Raw genomic sequence first — 17,866 nt, forward strand, 5'->3', positions numbered from 1 at the left:
CGTTTTGGAGCACAATACTCCTGACCTCACGATCGTGCTAAAAACAAAGTATGGATTGTCAATGTTGCAATCCCAGGTGACAGCAGGATTGAAGAGAAACAACTGGAAAAGCTAAACCTCCGCAGGGGTGGAGGACAAACTAAGATGGTCCGCCCTAGGAGACTGATGGATCCGGATGGATTCCTGAGGAATCTTAGGGTTCTTCCTGCCTTGGAGCCTGGCGATTCTATCGACGCCTTGGTAACTCTCTATAACGGGGAGATGGCCAGGGCGTTAGATATGATCGCACCCGAACGCCCCATCTCGTTGCGTCGTGACAGGCCATCTCCTTGGTTCACCGAGGAGCTGGCTGTGATGAAGCACACGAGAAGGGGGCTAGAGCGCAAATGGAGGAAATCTCAAGATGTATCTGATCGAACACGGGCTAGAGCCTCTCTTAAGGCATACTCCGTGGCTATACGGGCGGCCAGGAAGTCATTCACGACCGCTCGTGTAGCATCTGCAGCAAATAGATCATCGGAGCTGTTTCGGGTCGTGGGAGAACTCCTCCACCCACCTGCGGTGGAGGATGTCCCTGACGACCCCGCAGCTCGGTGTCGCGATTTCGCACACCATTTTGCAGATAAAGTCGCCCAGATACGCCTCGAGCTCGACTCCAATTCCATCGCAGTGCCTGAAGAGGTGACGGAGGTACCTGCTTGTCCAATTTTGTGGGATTCTTTTAGGCATGTTCTTCCTGAAACCGTGGAGGAGATTCTTGGGGCTGTGAGAGCGACCACCTCATCTCTAGACCCATGCCCATCTTGGCTCATTAAATCAGCCAGGGAGGGGTTGGTTGACTGGTTTGTATTGATTATCAATGCATCGTTGGAGCAAGGGATTTTTCCATCTGGTTTGAAACAGGCAGTGGTTCGTCCACTCCTCAAAAAAGCTTCCCTTGACTCCACGGTGCTGAGTAACTACAGACCGATCTCCAACCTCCCCTTTCTGGGCAGGGTGCTGGAGCGGGTGGTCGCCTCGCAGCTCCAGGGCTTCCTAGACGATACCAACTACCTAGATCAGGCACAGTCTGGTTTCAGGCCTGGTCATGGCACCGAGACAGCCTTGGTCGCCTTGGTGGATGACCTCCGCAGAGAGCTGGACAGGGGGAGTGTGACCCTGTTGGTTCTCCTGGACATCTCAGCGGCTTTCGATACCATCGATCATGGTATCCTTCTGGGTCGTCTCTCCGGGATGGGCCTTGGGGGCACGGTTCTGTCGTGGCTCCGGTCCTTCCTGGGGGGACGCACCCAGATGGTGAAGCTGGGAGACGCCTGCTCGGACCCCTGGCCTTTGACCTGTGGGGTCCCGCAAGGATCTATCTTGTCGCCCATGCTCTTCAACATCTACATGAAACCGCTGGGAGAGGTCATCCGGAGTTTTGGAGTTGGGTGCCATCTCTATGCGGATGACACACAACTCTACTACTCCTTTCCACCTAATTCCAAGGAGGCTTCTCGGGTGCTGGACGAGTGCCTGGCCGCTGTGTCGATCTGGATGAGGAAGAACAAGCTGAAGATCAATCCCGACAAGACAGAGGTCCTCCTGGTCGATCGTAAACCGGATCTGGGTATAGGGTGGCAACCTGTGTTGGACGGGGTTACACTCCCCCTGAAGCCACAGGTCCGCAGTTTGGGTGTCCTCCTGGATTCTTCGCTTACACTTGAGGCTCAGGTGTCGGCGGTATCCGGGAGGGCCTTTGCACAACTGAGACTTGTGCGCCAGCTGCGACCGTACCTCGTGAAGGCAGATCTGGCCGGGGTGGTCCACGCCTTGGTCACCTCTAGAATGGACTACTGCAATGCGCTCTACGTGGGGCTGCCCTTGAAGACGGCTCGGAAATTACAATTGGTCCAGCGGGCAGCAGCCAGGATGCTAACTGGAGCTCATTATCAAGAGAGGTCAACCCTCTTGTTCAAGGAGCTCCACTGGCTGCCATTTATTTTCCGAGCCCAATTCAAGGTGCAGGTGCTCACCTACAAAGCCCTGAACGGTTTGGGACCACCCTACCTGCGTGACCGCATTTCCATCTACGAACCCACACGCTCACTCCGGTCATCTGGGGAGGCCCTGCTCGTGATCCCACCTACGTCGCAAGCGCGCTTGGTGGGGACGCGAGACAGGGCCTTCTCTGTGGCGGCCCCCCGACTTTGGAATGCCCTTCCAAAAGAGCTTCGTCAGGCCCCTACTCTGGCAGTTTTCAGAAGGAACCTAAAAACTTGGCTGTTCCGATGTGCCTTCGCAGATTAGGAATCCCCATCCCAAGTCCTAGATGCACTTTAGCACAACTAATGTTGCTGCACACCGCACTTAATCCCACGTTCCTCCTGCCATCTCAGCACTTTTAACCCTGTACCCCATTGCGCTGGCCGAACCAGTTTTAATAGTGTCTTGTTGTATTGTCATTGTGGTTATTTTGCTTAATTGTTTGATTTGCTTGTTTATTGTTTTGTTATGTTTTCTATTGTATTGTGTTTTGTGGCTTCGGCCCGTGTAAGCCGCATCGAGTCCTGCGGGAGATGCTAGCGGGGTACAAATAAAGTTAAAAAAAAAAAAAAAGCTGACACGATATGAGGATTTAAAGATCGAACTGCAAAGACTCTGGCACAAACCAGTAAAGGTGGTCCCAGTGTTGATCGGTACACTGGGTGCAGTGCCTAAAGACCTTGGCCTGCACTTAAACACAATCAGCGCTGACAAGATTACCATCTTCCAGCTGCCAAAGGCCACCTTACTGGGATCTGCACGCATTATTCGCCAATACATCACACAGTCCTAGACACTTGGGAAGTGTCCAACGCATGATCCAATACAACAGCCAGCAGAGTGTCTGCTGTGATTTATCTTGTGGTGTTTCTAATAATAATAATAATAATAATAATAATAATAATAATTTTATATTTCACCCTATCTCCTGAAGGGGACACTAAAAACCACATAGAGGCAAACAGCCAATGCCTCATCACAAAAGAAGGCAAGGATACAATAAAATAATTTTGTATATGAATCAAAGCTTGCGGCCATTGAACCATCAGAAAGCAAAGATGGGGCAAATGTCATCTGCTAAATTTATGTCATCTAGATTTTACAGCGCAGAAGTTCCTTCTAGGGAGCTGGAGGAGGCACAAGGTGCTGTGTCATCTCCATACACCTGAAGTAACCAAGCACTGACTTGCACCTGGAAGTAACCTCTTTGCTTGATGTAATATATTCCAGAGAACTGACAGAAAGAGTGATGAATTGTTCTCTCAGCTTACTACCACTCCCTTCCTCAGCAATAAGTTTCAATGTGGTTTTCATATCTACTATGTCATAACTATAGTATGAGGTACTAGAATGAATAGAAGAATTATATAAGATATCATTTGAGGAAGAACCACATAAAGATAAACGCCCTGTTTTAGAAAGTGAACTGGCAGCTGCATTCACAGGATTTGGGAGAAATAAATCACTAGGAATAGTTGGCATACTAATACTGTAGAACTGCTTCAAGCAACGGAGACAGAATTTATTGCAGTTGTAACTAAAACCCGTTAGCAAATATGGAAAATAAAACAATAGATGACAGACTGGAAGTTCTCAAAATACATTCCATTCCCCAAGAAAAGGAACGCAAGGTACAGCTATTACTACAGGACCATTGCATTATTTTTCCATGCAAGAGAAGTCCCCTCCCTCTTGACCTTCAGAAAAAAACTAAAAATGTGGTTGTGGGATCAAGCTTTTGGATAGCAATCTCCAAGTGCAATAAGCGAATGCGGAAAAGTGCAATCACAATTGGAATGGCCTTCAACTATGGTATTGGATTACGTGATTTTAATAAATGGTTTTAATGTTTGATATGTTTTTACTGCTTGGTTTTAATACATTGTTTATTTGTCTGAGGTATAATCAGGGGCGGCTCAACCCATTATGCAAAGTAAGCATTTGCAGTATAGTTGATTTTGCCCAGGGGCGCTCTTGAGGCACTCTTGGGGAAAATAGACCTTGACATATGTGAGTTGTAGTTACTGGGATGTATAGTTCAGTTACAATCAAAGAGCATTCTGAACTCCACCAATGACGGAATTGAACCAAATATGGCACACAGAACTCCCACAACGAACAGAAAATATATATCAGTGATTGATTGGGGGGGGGGTGCGCCAAAATACTGTTTGCTTACCGTTGAAAATTATTTAGGGCCGCCTCTGGGTATAATTTTTATTTATTTATTTATTTGCTTTATTTCTATACCGCATATTTCAGCCCAGACAGGCGACTCAATGCGGTTTACATGGTACAAATTATCAACAATGTCAGTGCAATTAAAACGCAATAAGTGCGACAACAGGATCAACAACATCAATCCACAACAGTTAACAAATCAGAACAAGACAGTCAACAAACACAACATAACGCCTCAGTGAAATCAGATCCGTTCTCATAATCCTTGTGCCATTCCTATGTTCCATTTACCGTCTTCCTTTGGTTGATTGCACTGCTCAACCAAACACTTGTTCATAAAGCCAGGTCTTAACCTTTCTCCGAAACGCCAGCAACAAAGGTGCCTGTCTGATGTCTGCCGGCAAGGCATTCCATAGCCGAGGGGCCACCACTGAGAAGGCCCTGTCTCTCGTCCCCGCCAAGCGCACCTGTGACGCAGGCGGGACCGAGAGCAGGGCCTCCCCAGACGATCTTAATGTTCTAGTCGGTTCATAGGTGGAGATGCGTTCGGAGAGGTAAGTGGAGCCAGAACCGTTTAGGGCTTTATAGGCTAAAGCCAGCACCTTGAATTGTGCTCGGTAGCAAATTGGCAGCCAGTGGAGCTGGCTCAACAGAGGAGTGGTATGCTCCCTGAGTGCCGCTCCCGTTAGCAACCTGGCTGCCGAGCGCTGGACCATCTGAAGCTTCCAGGCAGTCTTCAAGGGCAACCCCACGTAGAGCGCGTTGCAGTACTCAATCCGGGATGTAACCAGAGCGTGGACTACCGTGGCCAAGTCAGACTTCCCAAGGTACGGGCGCAACTTGTATGAAATCGAATTGTATGAAATCGAATTGTGCCTTATACATAAGCCGCTCAGAGTTGCCTTCAGAGTGAGAAGGGCATGGTTTAAATGTGGCAAATAAATAATAATAAAACATCTGATATTACAGATCAGGCCTGCACAAAATACGACCCATAGGCCAGGTGCAATCTTCCTTCCCTGTGACCAGCAGGTAGGGCTAGGCTTCCTCTTTGTCGATTGGCCCTTCACCTGCCTGTCTGACCATGTAGGCAGGCAAGCAAAGGGTCAACACAAGGCAGTTGAAGGGATGGCCTTCCCCTTCACCGGTCACTGTGAGACACTCCTCCCTCCCTCCCTGGTCAGGCAGCCAGGCAGGGAGGGAGTAAGGAGGAGTAGCCCGCAGAAGCTTTTTTTTTTTTTTTTAATGGCCCTTTACAAGGGCCTAGTTGTGAAGACTTGCATAGATCATGAAAAATTATGGATCAAGCTTTCAGATAGCAATCTCTGTTATTCTATGATTCTATGAAGGAAATGAAAATTAAGGCGAAATGGGGTGGCATCAATGGTGATTAAAGATGTAGCTAAAACATTCCAGGATGTAATGTAAATTCTGACTCATCAGTATAACCTTAATTCAAATTTATGCTCCAACTAAGGAGGCAAAAAGAGAAGAAAACTGAAAAGGAGTTCAGGAGGAAATTGATCACATATCATGTTGATGATCATAGATGACTGGAATGCAAAATTAGGAAACAACAGAATCGGTTTGTTGGTGAATTTGGCCTGGGAGCAAGAAAGGAAGATTCAAGTTGTTAACTTTGAACACGTTTTAATGGATTTTAACTGTGAATTTTAAAATACTGTTTATATTTAATTCTGTTTCAATGTTTGCATATTTGTATATTAAATTGAATGCTAATGTTTTTATGTTAAGTTGCTTTGAGTCTCCTTAGGGAGTGATAAAGCAGGATATAATCATCATCATCATCATCATCATTATCATCCAGCCTTCAGTGGATTTTCTAAACCATGTCTACACTGGCTGGTAAATTTGGTGTCAGTTCAGAACAGAAATGCTTTGGACTGGCTCCAGAGGAGGCCACTTGCACCCTCCCAACCTGCTGTGGAGGTGAGTTGGAGTTCATACAATCCAGCTGGGTTGAGCTTATGTCAACCCTTTTGGACTGTTAGCTCACATTCCTTATTGCTGTTGTCACTCCCAGCTGGCTATAGAGTTTTGTGTGGTCATCACAGGTACCCCATGCTGATATCAGTAGACATATTCCCATGATCAAAAGGGAAGGCCAATCTCCCCTTGTTGGCCTTCTCTTCCTGGTTGTGCAGGTGCCTCTGCTAATGTCACACGGGGCATCTGTTGTTATAAAAAAAATCAACCCCCTTTTTGTATTTTATTATAATCACCCCAGACCAGGCGCAACACATTAAAAACTTCATTTCTATATACATTTTGTTTATGTGATTATTGAAACCTGTCCCTTTCTTCTTGGAGGTTCCATAGCCAAAGCCAAGCCTCCCCAAAACAAAAACCCCATTCTAACTCATATTGACTGGAAATATAAAATACTAAATATGAAATCCACACCAGATGCCAAGATTCTCACACTTCCCCCCCCCCCCTCACCCCGATGGTGGAAAAGCATGCCTACTTCCTTCACAAGAAACCTAGAACACCTTAATCTGATCAACCCTCCTTTGTAATTCTGAGTAAGCCCTTGAAACCAAGATTAGGCTGTGACTCCAACATCTCAGGGTTGACCTTTTCCTCACCTTTCGAGCCTCACTCTCAAGATAAATAAAATTAAATAATATAAAGAAAATGAATAAACACCAATATAATACATATGAAATCAACACACTTAAAAAACTGACCCAGCTCTTTCTGCTGGATCCACTGGGCTATCCCTTTCCTTTTCTTTCTTACTGAACTTCACACAGCTGGACTTCCAGCTCCAATATGTTACCATTCTGTTTCTGCAATTGAGGACCTGCAATGAAGCAAACCATCACAAGATCCACTGGTTATCATATGACATAATTAATATTGTGTAGTGCTTATGTGACTTTGAACTACATGCCTGCTTTGGGAAATAACACAGATGCTTCTAGTGGACAAGGGGACTTCCTGCTGAGAGACTGATTGCCAGCAACCTTCAGGTCTTATCAAGAATTTTATTTACCCACTTGATTGACTTTCTAGTTTTCCAAGCTACACACTTTGCGAATGGATTATTCCAAGCTTCCAAAATCCATTATTGCAAAGTTCCCATTATTTCCAGTGTGGACAATAGAGCCCGTGCCCCTCAGAGGCAGGCACAATGACGGACCTTTAACTTTGAACGCTGCCAATCCCAGTTCTCTCTTCCTGTCATGAGATTTTCTGCCTTGGTAGGATGACAGGATGAAGCCTTGGCCAATGAGAAGGCGGACTAGGAGACACGTCTCCTGATCAATTAGGAGGGAGTGGGAGGTTTGAATAGCTGTCAAACTGTATAAAATGTGTTGCACTTTTCTGTATGAGTTATGCCAGTTCTTGGAGTGATTATGCTGTTCTGACATCCATCTGGCCAGTTGAATATACTTCTGATTCTGCTGCCTTCACCCAGTATGTCTCCTTGATCCTGATTTCAGATTAGTGGTGCACACTGGGCAGTTATCCCCAACTGCTGGGGGCTCGCTGATTATACTGTGATGGCCAGGAGCTCTGCAGCTGGTTAGGAGCAGTGATAGTGATGACATTTACATAATTCAGTGCCCCATACAGCTAGCAGACGAACCTGAATCACTTCTGTTCCTATTGTCCACACTGCCCTCAAAGATGCAGGATTACTCCAGAGTTTCAACCAAACTCTGGAGCATCCACCAGATTTTACTAACATGGGGCTAAACCTGATTAACCCATTTTAACTCACAATATCTACTGGAAGTGGAGAAAAATCTGAACGTATCTACCTGTCCGAATGTATCTCCTGTTCCGCACCATCACAAAATTTAAGATCATCTGGAGAGGCCCTGCTCTCGATCCCACTGCCATCGCAAATGCGACTGGTGGGGACAAGGGAGAGGGCCTTCTCTGCAGTGGCCCCCCATCTGTGGAACTCCCTCCCCAGGGACAACAGATTGGCCACCTCCCTCCTGTCTTTCAGAAGGAAACTTAAGACTGGCTATGGGACCAAGCATTCGACCAGTAATAACAGCAAGTAAAAGAAGACAATGAATTGACCCCGACTAGACCTTGGACTCTGGATTTTGGATTCTGATTTCAACAGGCATGTTTTAAATCAGTTGTTTAATTGCTGTTTTTAATATTTTACTGTATTGCTGATTCTTTTTATGATGTCAGCATCCTATGATGCTTTTGTGAGGCTGCCTTGAGTCCCCCCTCGGGGGTGAGAAAGGCAGGGTAAAAATATAGGAAATAAATAAATAAATAAATGTCATGGGGAAGCCAATAGCCAACTCAGGATAAGTCTGGGTTCTAATGCCCATAGAGACTATCCCATAGACAGCTTTACATAACTTTTTGGTGCTAGGTCAAATAAAAGAAGAATGCTGCAGTGAAAAAGACTGTTGAACTGCCAGGTGGGAAAAGTATGGGGCATTAAACTCCAGTTTTAAAAATTGGACACTGCACCATTTTCACACTCAAATGCTGTACTAAGACTGAAGGAAGCAGTGGTCTTCCCAACCCATTGTATCCTTCATACTATCTAAAATATATTGTTTTCTCACTAAAATGGTAAAAGGTAGGTGAGTTAATTTGCCTTTCACACCTTCAAAAGTAGTATTTTAGGAGTATTACAATCTCTCCTCTTTTCCTGCTAAGTTAGGTTAAAATTCTACATTGGATGTCACTGAACTTTGATAACCACAAGGGTACTGACCTATGTGCAAACACACCATGACAATTGGACAGCTTAAATCCTGGTACATGAGGTTACTATACTAGGAACTGGTATATTTTGAAAATGAACATGCAAACCACTGGCTAATTTCACTTGACTGAATCCTTGGATATTGTTTTCCTGTCTTTTCCCTTATTTCCTTGAACTTGTGAGTATATTTTCAGAATAACAATTACTATTAGTAGTAATAAGTGAGTCAGTAATTTAAAATGTTTCATTCAAACATGGCTTGTCATCATTTTCTTGTGTTGTTGCTGTGCTTATGAGAAAAAAGCCATTACTATTGAAAAATAATGTGTTTTTGTGAAGTACCTTCTTCATATTGTTCTGTTATATTAGAAATTATACATGATGCAGAAGGTCTATATTGCCTGATATTTTAAGTTTTGTTATGCAATTGAGTGTGAGGGGGAAAGGGAGCTTTGAGCTGGATTGGAGAAGCAGATGGGGGGAGAGATAAGGTGAGGTGGGACGGGGGGGGGGGGGGGGCAAACTTTTTGTTCTGAGCAAATTCTTTTTTATATCCACTCTGCTTATTCTGTGGATCCAGTGGCGAATTTATTTCCCCAGGTACCCTCCTGAGTCTGTAGCTATGGGGAGGAGGCAGATTAAGGCATTGCCAAACACAAATTCCTCGGTCTTCCCTCCATGAAATCTTCCTTGAGACCCCACTTTTTCACACTGAGGGTGGGATAACGAAATTTATTTGCATCTAGTATTCTGATATTTCATGTGTTCTCGGTCCTCAAGTAAGTTTGTCAGCCCCTTCATCTGAATTTTATTTATAAATACTCTGCTGAAATTATTGTATTGTAATAATAGCAATATGTTATATCATCTTTTTAAGTACAGTACAGTCTCGCTTATCCAATCTTCGCTCATCCAACGTTCTTTATTATTCAACGCAGTCTGCCTCCCACCCAGACCCACAGCTGTTTCAATACATTGCAATGTTTTGGTGCTAAATTCGTAAATACAGTAATTACTACATAAGGTTACAGTGTATTGAACTGCTTTTCCAGTTGATTTCTTGTAAAACATGATGTTTTGGTGCTTAATTTGTAAAATCATAATGTAATTTGATGTTTAATAGTCTTTTCCTTAATCCCTCCTTATTATCCAACATTTTTGCTTATCCAATGTTCTGCCGGCCTGTTTATGTTGGATAAGCAAGACTCTACTGTAACAAATAACATAATGATAAGCAACTCAGGATAAATGTATATATTGCTTTTGGTGATATAAGGGTCACCTTGTATTTTATGTTTCAGTACTGTTTTTATTTCTGTTTCTAACTATTGATTGGGTGTGATGGACACTAACAAAATTAAGAGTTTTGTGAAACAGGAAAACAAACAAATAAATCACTAACATGAAGCCTAAACACACAGTGTTTCCTGAGTTCTTCTGGGAAAGACATTTGGCTTAGAGAAGTGTTACATATCTGTGAGCAATGCCAAAGCTAGAGAAAACTGTCATGTGCCTTATTATTAATTTATTAATAGAAAAGTGAAGAAGCAGACCATGCCTGAACCAGTTACCCTGTGCAGCATTAAGAAAATTGGAGAAGACAACTATGCCTTTGAATCAGATGAATCACGTAAGATATTTCACATTTTAGACATCTCTTGAATTCAAACATGTATAATGGAGTTCTGGATATGCTTGTTCACATCCTTCTCTGATTATGAGTTGTGGAAAATATTTATTTATTTATTTACCCTATTTGTACCCCACCTTTCTCTACCCCAAGTGGGACTCAAGGCGGCTCAAAAACAATTACATTAAAAAGTAGTACATATAAATCATTTTAAATTACATTCATTATTAAAACATGCCATCCAAAAGTCATATTCTAAGGCTGTTCCATAGTCATGGCACATATTCCAATTATATTACAGTGTTCCCTCGCTACTTCGCGGTTCACTTTTAGTGGACTCACTGTTTTGTGGGTTTTTGAAAATATTAATAAAAATATTAAATGTTTACATCCAGTGGAAGCCAGGGAACCTGGAAGTGCCACGGCCTGTGGTGTGGCAGGGAAGGCCTGCCTCCCTGGCCTGCTACTGGCTGCATAGCTCTGGAGGCTCTGTGGAGGCCAGGGAGGCAGGCAGGTGCCCTTGGGATGGGCCGGGAGGCGGGTAAGGAAGCGCAGGTAAGAAAAGAATAAATAAATAAATATATAGAATAATGTATAAATATAAAAATTAATATGGCATTCCTACTTCGCAGATTTTCACTTATCGTGGGTGGTCCTGGAATGGAACCCCCATGATAACTGAGGGAACACTGTATATTATTGCACTGCTTCTCCCAAAGCCTGATCCCACATCCAGGTTTTTAATTTCTTTCTGAAGGCTAGGAGGGAGGGGGCTCATCTAATGTCATTGGGGATGCAGTTCCACAGCTGAGGGGCCACTACTGAGAAGGCCCTGTCTCTCGTTCCCACCAGTAATGCTTGCAAAGAAGGTGGGACCAAGAGTAGGGCCTCCCCAGAAGATCTTAATCTCCAAGGTGGTTTATAGTGGGAGATACATTCAGACAGGTAAGCTGGGATGAAACAGTTTGGAACTTTATAGACTAAAGCTCGGAAGCAAACTGGCAGGCAGTGGAGCTGATGCAACAGGGGGTTTAATGCTCCCTGTATGCCTATTGACTTTGTTTCAAATCGGTTTGAATAACCCAAATGCATGATTTCTATTAATTTCTTAAATGCTCTCTCTGTACAACATTTTTGCTTTCATTGGATTCTTAACTAATTGTTTTGTATATTAACTCATGAACCAGCCCTATATGGTTCTGGTCCAACTTACCTGTCTGGACACATCTTCCTTTATGAGCCTTCAGGAGCTTTAAGATTGGCTGGGGAGGCCCTGTTCTCTTTCCCAACCTCTTTGCAAGCGTGATTGGTTGAGATGAGAAATAGGGTCTTTTCAGTGGTGGCCCCTCGGCTGTGGAACTCCCTCACCAGTGACATCAGGCAGGCCCCATCCTTCCTGGTTTTTAGAAAGAAGCTTAAGACCTGGCTTTTTACATAGGCATTTGGTGAATAGGAAACGATGGAATGAGACTTCAACAGCTTTAATAATGGACTATGGATTTTGGAAAAAGATTTGGACATGAAATTATTACTTGGCATTTTATATGCGGTTTTCATTTGTTTGATAGATTGCTATGTGTTTTAATTGCTTATGTGCTTAGATTGTTTATAATTTTATGAGTTGTGTTTTATTGTTTACCTGTGCGACATTGAATTTTTGCCAAATTTGTAAGCTGCCTTGAGTCCCCTCCTGGGTCGAGAAAGGCGGGATATAAATGCAGTAAATAAATAAATAAATCTATCTCTAGTCACCAAAGGTCTGCTTAAGGAGTATTATGGCTTGACAATGATTGGAGGGGGAGGCATTTTTGGCCAATTCTGTCCCTCCTCATATCTCCACAATCCTTTCGGCATTTGAAAATCTACTGCAAAAGGTTGAGGGACTCTCTGGAAAAGCAAGAGGAGGTCTTGAATACACCCCCAAATTAGTTAGGACCCAACCTTTTATCAGCAGTCATTTGCAATCGGATAATGATTTTGGTAATGAGATGTGGAGGATTTATGTTTTTATTCATTTTATTGTTTATGGAATTATATGTATTTTATATGCTTTAACTGTTTTTATATTATTGTGGCATCAAATGGTGCCATTTTGTAAACCGCCCTGAGTCGCCCTCGGGCTGAGAAGGGTGGTATAGAAATATAGTAAATAAATAAATATCTAAATTTACTCAGTCTGTCCCTGAATATTTTTACATAGAGCATGCATCCCATCATATTTATTCTTGAAACAGACTAGAAAAAATCATGGAAGGTATATGTAGCTAGAGGACACAATGGCAATATGCTGCCTCCAGATTCAGGATTATTGTTATTATGAACTACCAGTTCTTGGAGAGCAACAGTGATAGAAGGCTATTGCCCCCTTGTCCTGAATATTGATCAACATGTGAGACAGGTTGTTGGACTAGGTAGACCTGTTCATATGCCTTCATCTGTGTGGAGTTAAACTCTTGTGCCATCAGTACTTTAGACTGACAGGTTAGAGGTTCAAATCTGGGGAAAGTGCGGATGAGCTACTTCTCTCAGCTCCAACTCCTCATGCTGGGACATGAGAGAAGCCTCCTACAAGGATAGTAAAACATTAAAACATCCCCTGGACAACGTCCTTGCAGATGGCCAATTCTCTCACACCAGAAGCGACTTGCAGTTTCTCAAGTCGCTCCTGACACAAACAAGCACCAAAGAATGGTAAAATAGTTTGAATCAGGCATGGGGCTAACAAAATGAGGATGTTGTCCCCTCAACCCCCCCCCCCCTATTTTTCCCTTTCTTCTCAAATTTCTAGTATTGCAGGAACTTAAATGTTAAGTATAGATAAATATGTACAGTTAAAGAAAGAACAGGGGCAGTACCCTATAGCTGCACCAATGGTATGCATACACATTTCCTGAATTTCAAAGCAATCCTCCTGCCAGGAAAATAATACTTATTCTTGGAATGCTTTGAAAGTGTCTTTATCCTTAGAAGAGTTCTTGTTTCCGAAAGGGGTAGACCATGTGTGCCTAAATAACAAGCAGAGACAGGAAAAGGAGTGGGAAGCATGATGACGCTAATGCTATTTCTAAACAGCTGTAGGCAATGAATTCCAGACAAGGCAATAGCATACTGCCTGCCATGCAGACCTAAATGAGCCATTTCCACTTCTAAGGAAGCTGTGAAAACCAGGATTCATTCCAAGGGTTTGGGGATGTTTGGGTTTAATCAAAGGGCCACCTAAATCAATTGCTTATAATTCTTTCCATCTAAGAATCACTGTAAGGGCAGAAGTCATTTGAGCTTTTATAACTCGGTAGATAAGAGTTTGAGTGATGGAAACTCACCACAGGTGACCTTGGGCAAGTCACGCTCTTTCAGCCTCAAAGGAAGGCAACAGCAAATCTCCCTCTGAACAAATCTTGTCAAGAAAATATTATGATAGAGTTGCCTTAGGATTGCCTTAATCTGTAAATGTTTTGAAGGTACACAGCACCTCTATAAAGTGATAGTGAAAAGACTGCATTTCACTATTTTAAAGTATGGGACAAATAGCCACTGACTTGTAACCCATAAATGATCAAGTTACAAAGTTGATCAAAACTGGGTTGTTGTAGGTTTTTTGGGCTATATGGCCATGTTCTAGAAGCATTCTCTCCTGAAGTTTTGCCTGCATCGATGGCAAGCATCCTCAGAGGTTGTGAGGTCAGATGCAGGTGAAACGTCAGGAGAGAATGCTTCTAGAACATGGCCATATAGCCAGAAAAACCTACAACAACCCAGTGACTCCAGCCATGAAAGCCTTCGACAATACATTTATCAAAATTACTCAGAATAAAAATGACCAAGGAAAGATCAAGGAAAACAATAGAACAAAAACACATCAAGATATTTGGAGTACATATAGAATATTGCCAGGGAAATGTTCTGACAATTGGTTTTCTCTGGAAAACGTATCTGGAAATGTAGATTTCTTTATTTGCCCATTTGTGGGTACAGATGTATTTGGGATGTTACAGAACTATGCAGAGATTAGTGCAGTGAAAGAATAGATTTGGAATATGTGCAATGACTATGGAATGGCTTGGACTATGATTATGGATGGTGTGATTTTAATATGGTATATAATGTTTTTAAATTTCTAATAATTTAATTTTAAATTTAATATTTTGGAACTGTATGTGTTTTAAGGCATTGAATAATTGCCTATGTGAAAGCCACCTTGAGTCCCCTTTGGGGTAGAGAAAGTTGGGGCATAAATGGGGTAAATAAATAAATATGCAATAAATTCTGTCCCAACTCCCCCAATCCCCATTTACCAGGAAGCAGTTGTTGCTTGACATATAAATCTGCTGCTACTTCTTTCTAGTTCTCTGAAAAAGGTTAGACCTCTCTATTACTACATTCCACTCATGATACTCATCTCACCAGGTTTCAGTGATGTCTATATCATATATGTTTTGCTATGGCAAAGGTTCAAGTTCAACCTGTTTATTTCCCATGCTCTATGCATTAGTATAGATTATCTAAGACCAAGGGTCATTCCCTCTATCTGTTTGTATAAGGTTTTTTCTTCTCAATGTTGGGTTCTTGTACTATTTGCCTAGTTTTCTCTGTAATAATCGGTCTATTATTTCTAGTTCTTGATGAGATCCTGCCCTCCAGAATACTGTCTCCTTCAGTTTAAAGCCCCCCAAACCAGGTTGTGAGACTCTTAGCAAAAACATTCCTGCCAACTATTATGAGATGCAATCCATTACTTGCTAGACATCAGTCTTCTTGAAACTGGAGACCATGGTCCAAAAATCTAAATTGCCCCTGACAGCACCATCACCAGAGCCAGTTACACATCTCCACTATTATTTTCTCGCTTCCTGGGCCATATCCTTCAACCGGGGAAAGAGACAGAATGACAATCTGGGCATCTTGGTCCATTGGCTTCTTTCCTTATAATCCCTTGTGATATCTTGAAGGCTATGTTTTGCGGTGTCATTAGTTCCCATGTGGACCAAAGGGAAGGGTAATGGTTGGTGAACTCAATGAGTCATGTCGTTGAGTCTGCTATATCATGGATTTTTCACCCAGTGGTCTGTGAAAATGACAGTATGACTTGAGAGGTGTGTAAGCACACACCTTTCAAGTCAATCTGTCATTTTCACAAACCACTATTTATATTACCCCCAGAAGGAGTCCTGTACCATCACCATATGTCTTCCCTGGGAATTCATAGATGCCCTTCGCTGTGCTGAATCTCCCAAGGTCACTTGCACATTCCCTGAGGACACACATTGTTGCCCTTCTTACTGTTCGCCATCATCACTGATAAAGAAGAGAGATCCAAATTGATTCTGTAGTTCTCAATGCCCAGAATAATCCCTGGTTCATTTCCTTTTGTATGTCACATTCCTCTATGCGTCTACTTGTATGTCATGTAGACATCTTAAAAGTAATGCAATTACCATTCCCATTTGTTAAAAAGTAATGAGAACCCAAGACTTTATTTTTAAGCAGTGTGGTCAGCATTTTAGATTTTTGAGCACTATTACAAAAAAATTGTAATCATTAGTCATTAGTAGCAAATTTACTCAAGAATGATGACAAGGAATTATTACATGCTTTCTTTTTTAAGATGGTAAGTAATGCTTACATTAAGGAATGCTGATTCTCCCTAGCTTAAGGACCTCATCAGACACGGGTTTCCTCTGCTACCCCGTGGTTTCCCCCACTTTCTCTTGGCTTCTGAATCTCCATCTGATGAGGTTCTATGAAAGAGGAAGAAGGAGTCCAGCAGCAATAAGAGGAAAAGTGGGCGAGAAAAGCAGAACTGACATATTAGTGATCATATTGTGGCTGTGCATATTTGCTTCCTTGGAAACCAAACCAGTCAAAGGCAGGAACAAATAACATTCAATTTAATAATTGTAATTGGAGGGTTTGATTGTGCACATGGGGATGGGATTATGTCTCAGAATTTCAAGGGAGAGGGGGATAGCTAAGGATATACCCGTATTACCTTTTTCAGTTTTGTACTGTCCCATCCTTGACCTTATGTTATCTCTAATATTTGGCATTGTTTTTTCCGCCATATTATTATGGTATAATGCTGCTTTAGAAGGCATTAGAAAAACCCATTGTTAGATGTTTTTGACAGCCTATAAATGGAATAGCAGGGTGGCAATATCAACATAAATAATTAAAATAACAGTTATGTATATATAATGGTTAGTCCTGCAAACAATGTTCGTGATAGTATATAGCAGTAGTTTCATTTCAAAGCCTCTCAGCCTTAACATATATAGCAGCGTTCTTATGCTTTTTAGGAATATGGTCAAATGTTTAATTAGTACTGGTAAATGAACTGAAACCAAATGGACCTCTAAAAGGCAGACATGGAAAGACAGATATATGTTTCAATTAGGCAGATATATGGTGACGGGACCTGCCTTTTGCAATGTCAAAACATTTGCCTTCTCATCCTACTTATCTTGAATGTTGTGCTTGTCTAGAGATAGTAGTGCTTGGATCTTGGTCCGCTTCTGCTCCGCCATTAAACTATGTCCCTTTACCTTGATGTGTTGGAAAATAAACTATATCCATTTCCATTTTATTGACCTGTTTTATACACTAGTTTCACATCATCCCTGCTTGATCCAGACTATTTAACATGTGGATATTTCATAAAGTATTCATAATTTTGCATAAGCAGTGCATGCATTTTCAATAAATTTTAAGTATAGGTTGTTTTTGTTTCCCAACAGATAATGGCATCATTAAATCAGAGTAAGTAATACAAATCTTTATAGATGAAGTATTAAGTGTTATAAGAGTTATTTATCACACAGTGTTTCGGTATGAATAGCTCCTCAAATTATCATCAGCCGGACAAAAGCCCATTGTAAGATATATCATTCTGTCCTGTCTTTAGGTGGTTTTCATTCCCTGCCTCCAAATACAAGCTCAGTATTCTACATTCTTGGGCTTCCCTGGGACCTTTTATTATCTTAGTTCTGCACCACATTTCCCCAATACTTCTGATTATTATAATACAGCCCCACTGGTCTGTGGGGAATACATTCCTGGACTATGCATGAATATTTAAAACCATGGGGAAATGAAGGACATCAGGCCCAGGAATACCACAGAGTCATGCTTGAGGGCATGGATAAATGAAATTATGGATATTAGTCCCACAGATATGGGGTCTACTGTACTCCTGATTTTTTAGAGGAAGCTGATATAAATGCAATATAAGGCTAAACAATAAGAGGGCAAATTATCTGTTAGTTAGTATATGGGAACTGCAGCATAAAGCAGCATCATAGAGTGTTCCTATTTCATAT

At 42.2% G+C, this 17,866-nt stretch overlaps 1 protein-coding gene across 4 annotated transcripts in view; it reads left to right on the forward strand.

Moving 5' to 3' along the window:
- The window catches only part of ABCB11 (ATP binding cassette subfamily B member 11), a 118,923-nt gene that overhangs the window by 43,788 nt on the left and 57,269 nt on the right, over positions 1 to 17,866 (forward strand). The window contains exons 1-3 of one of the 4 annotated variants that reach the window (XM_067471769.1): positions 8,234 to 8,314; positions 10,456 to 10,550; positions 17,285 to 17,306. In XM_067471769.1, the coding sequence (XP_067327870.1) occupies positions 10,475 to 10,550; positions 17,285 to 17,306 (98 nt within the window). In that variant the 5' untranslated portion in view covers positions 8,234 to 8,314; positions 10,456 to 10,474. Of the gene's footprint in view, positions 1 to 8,233; positions 8,315 to 8,894; positions 9,099 to 9,539; positions 9,700 to 10,455; positions 10,551 to 17,284; positions 17,307 to 17,866 lie in introns of those variants that run through there. The other 3 variants (XM_060778567.2, XM_067471776.1, XM_067471774.1) reach the window with 3 other exon arrangements.

The sequence above is a fragment of the Anolis sagrei genome, chromosome 1, assembly GCF_037176765.1.
Source record: "Anolis sagrei isolate rAnoSag1 chromosome 1, rAnoSag1.mat, whole genome shotgun sequence".
Taxonomy (NCBI): domain Eukaryota; kingdom Metazoa; phylum Chordata; class Lepidosauria; order Squamata; family Dactyloidae; genus Anolis; species Anolis sagrei.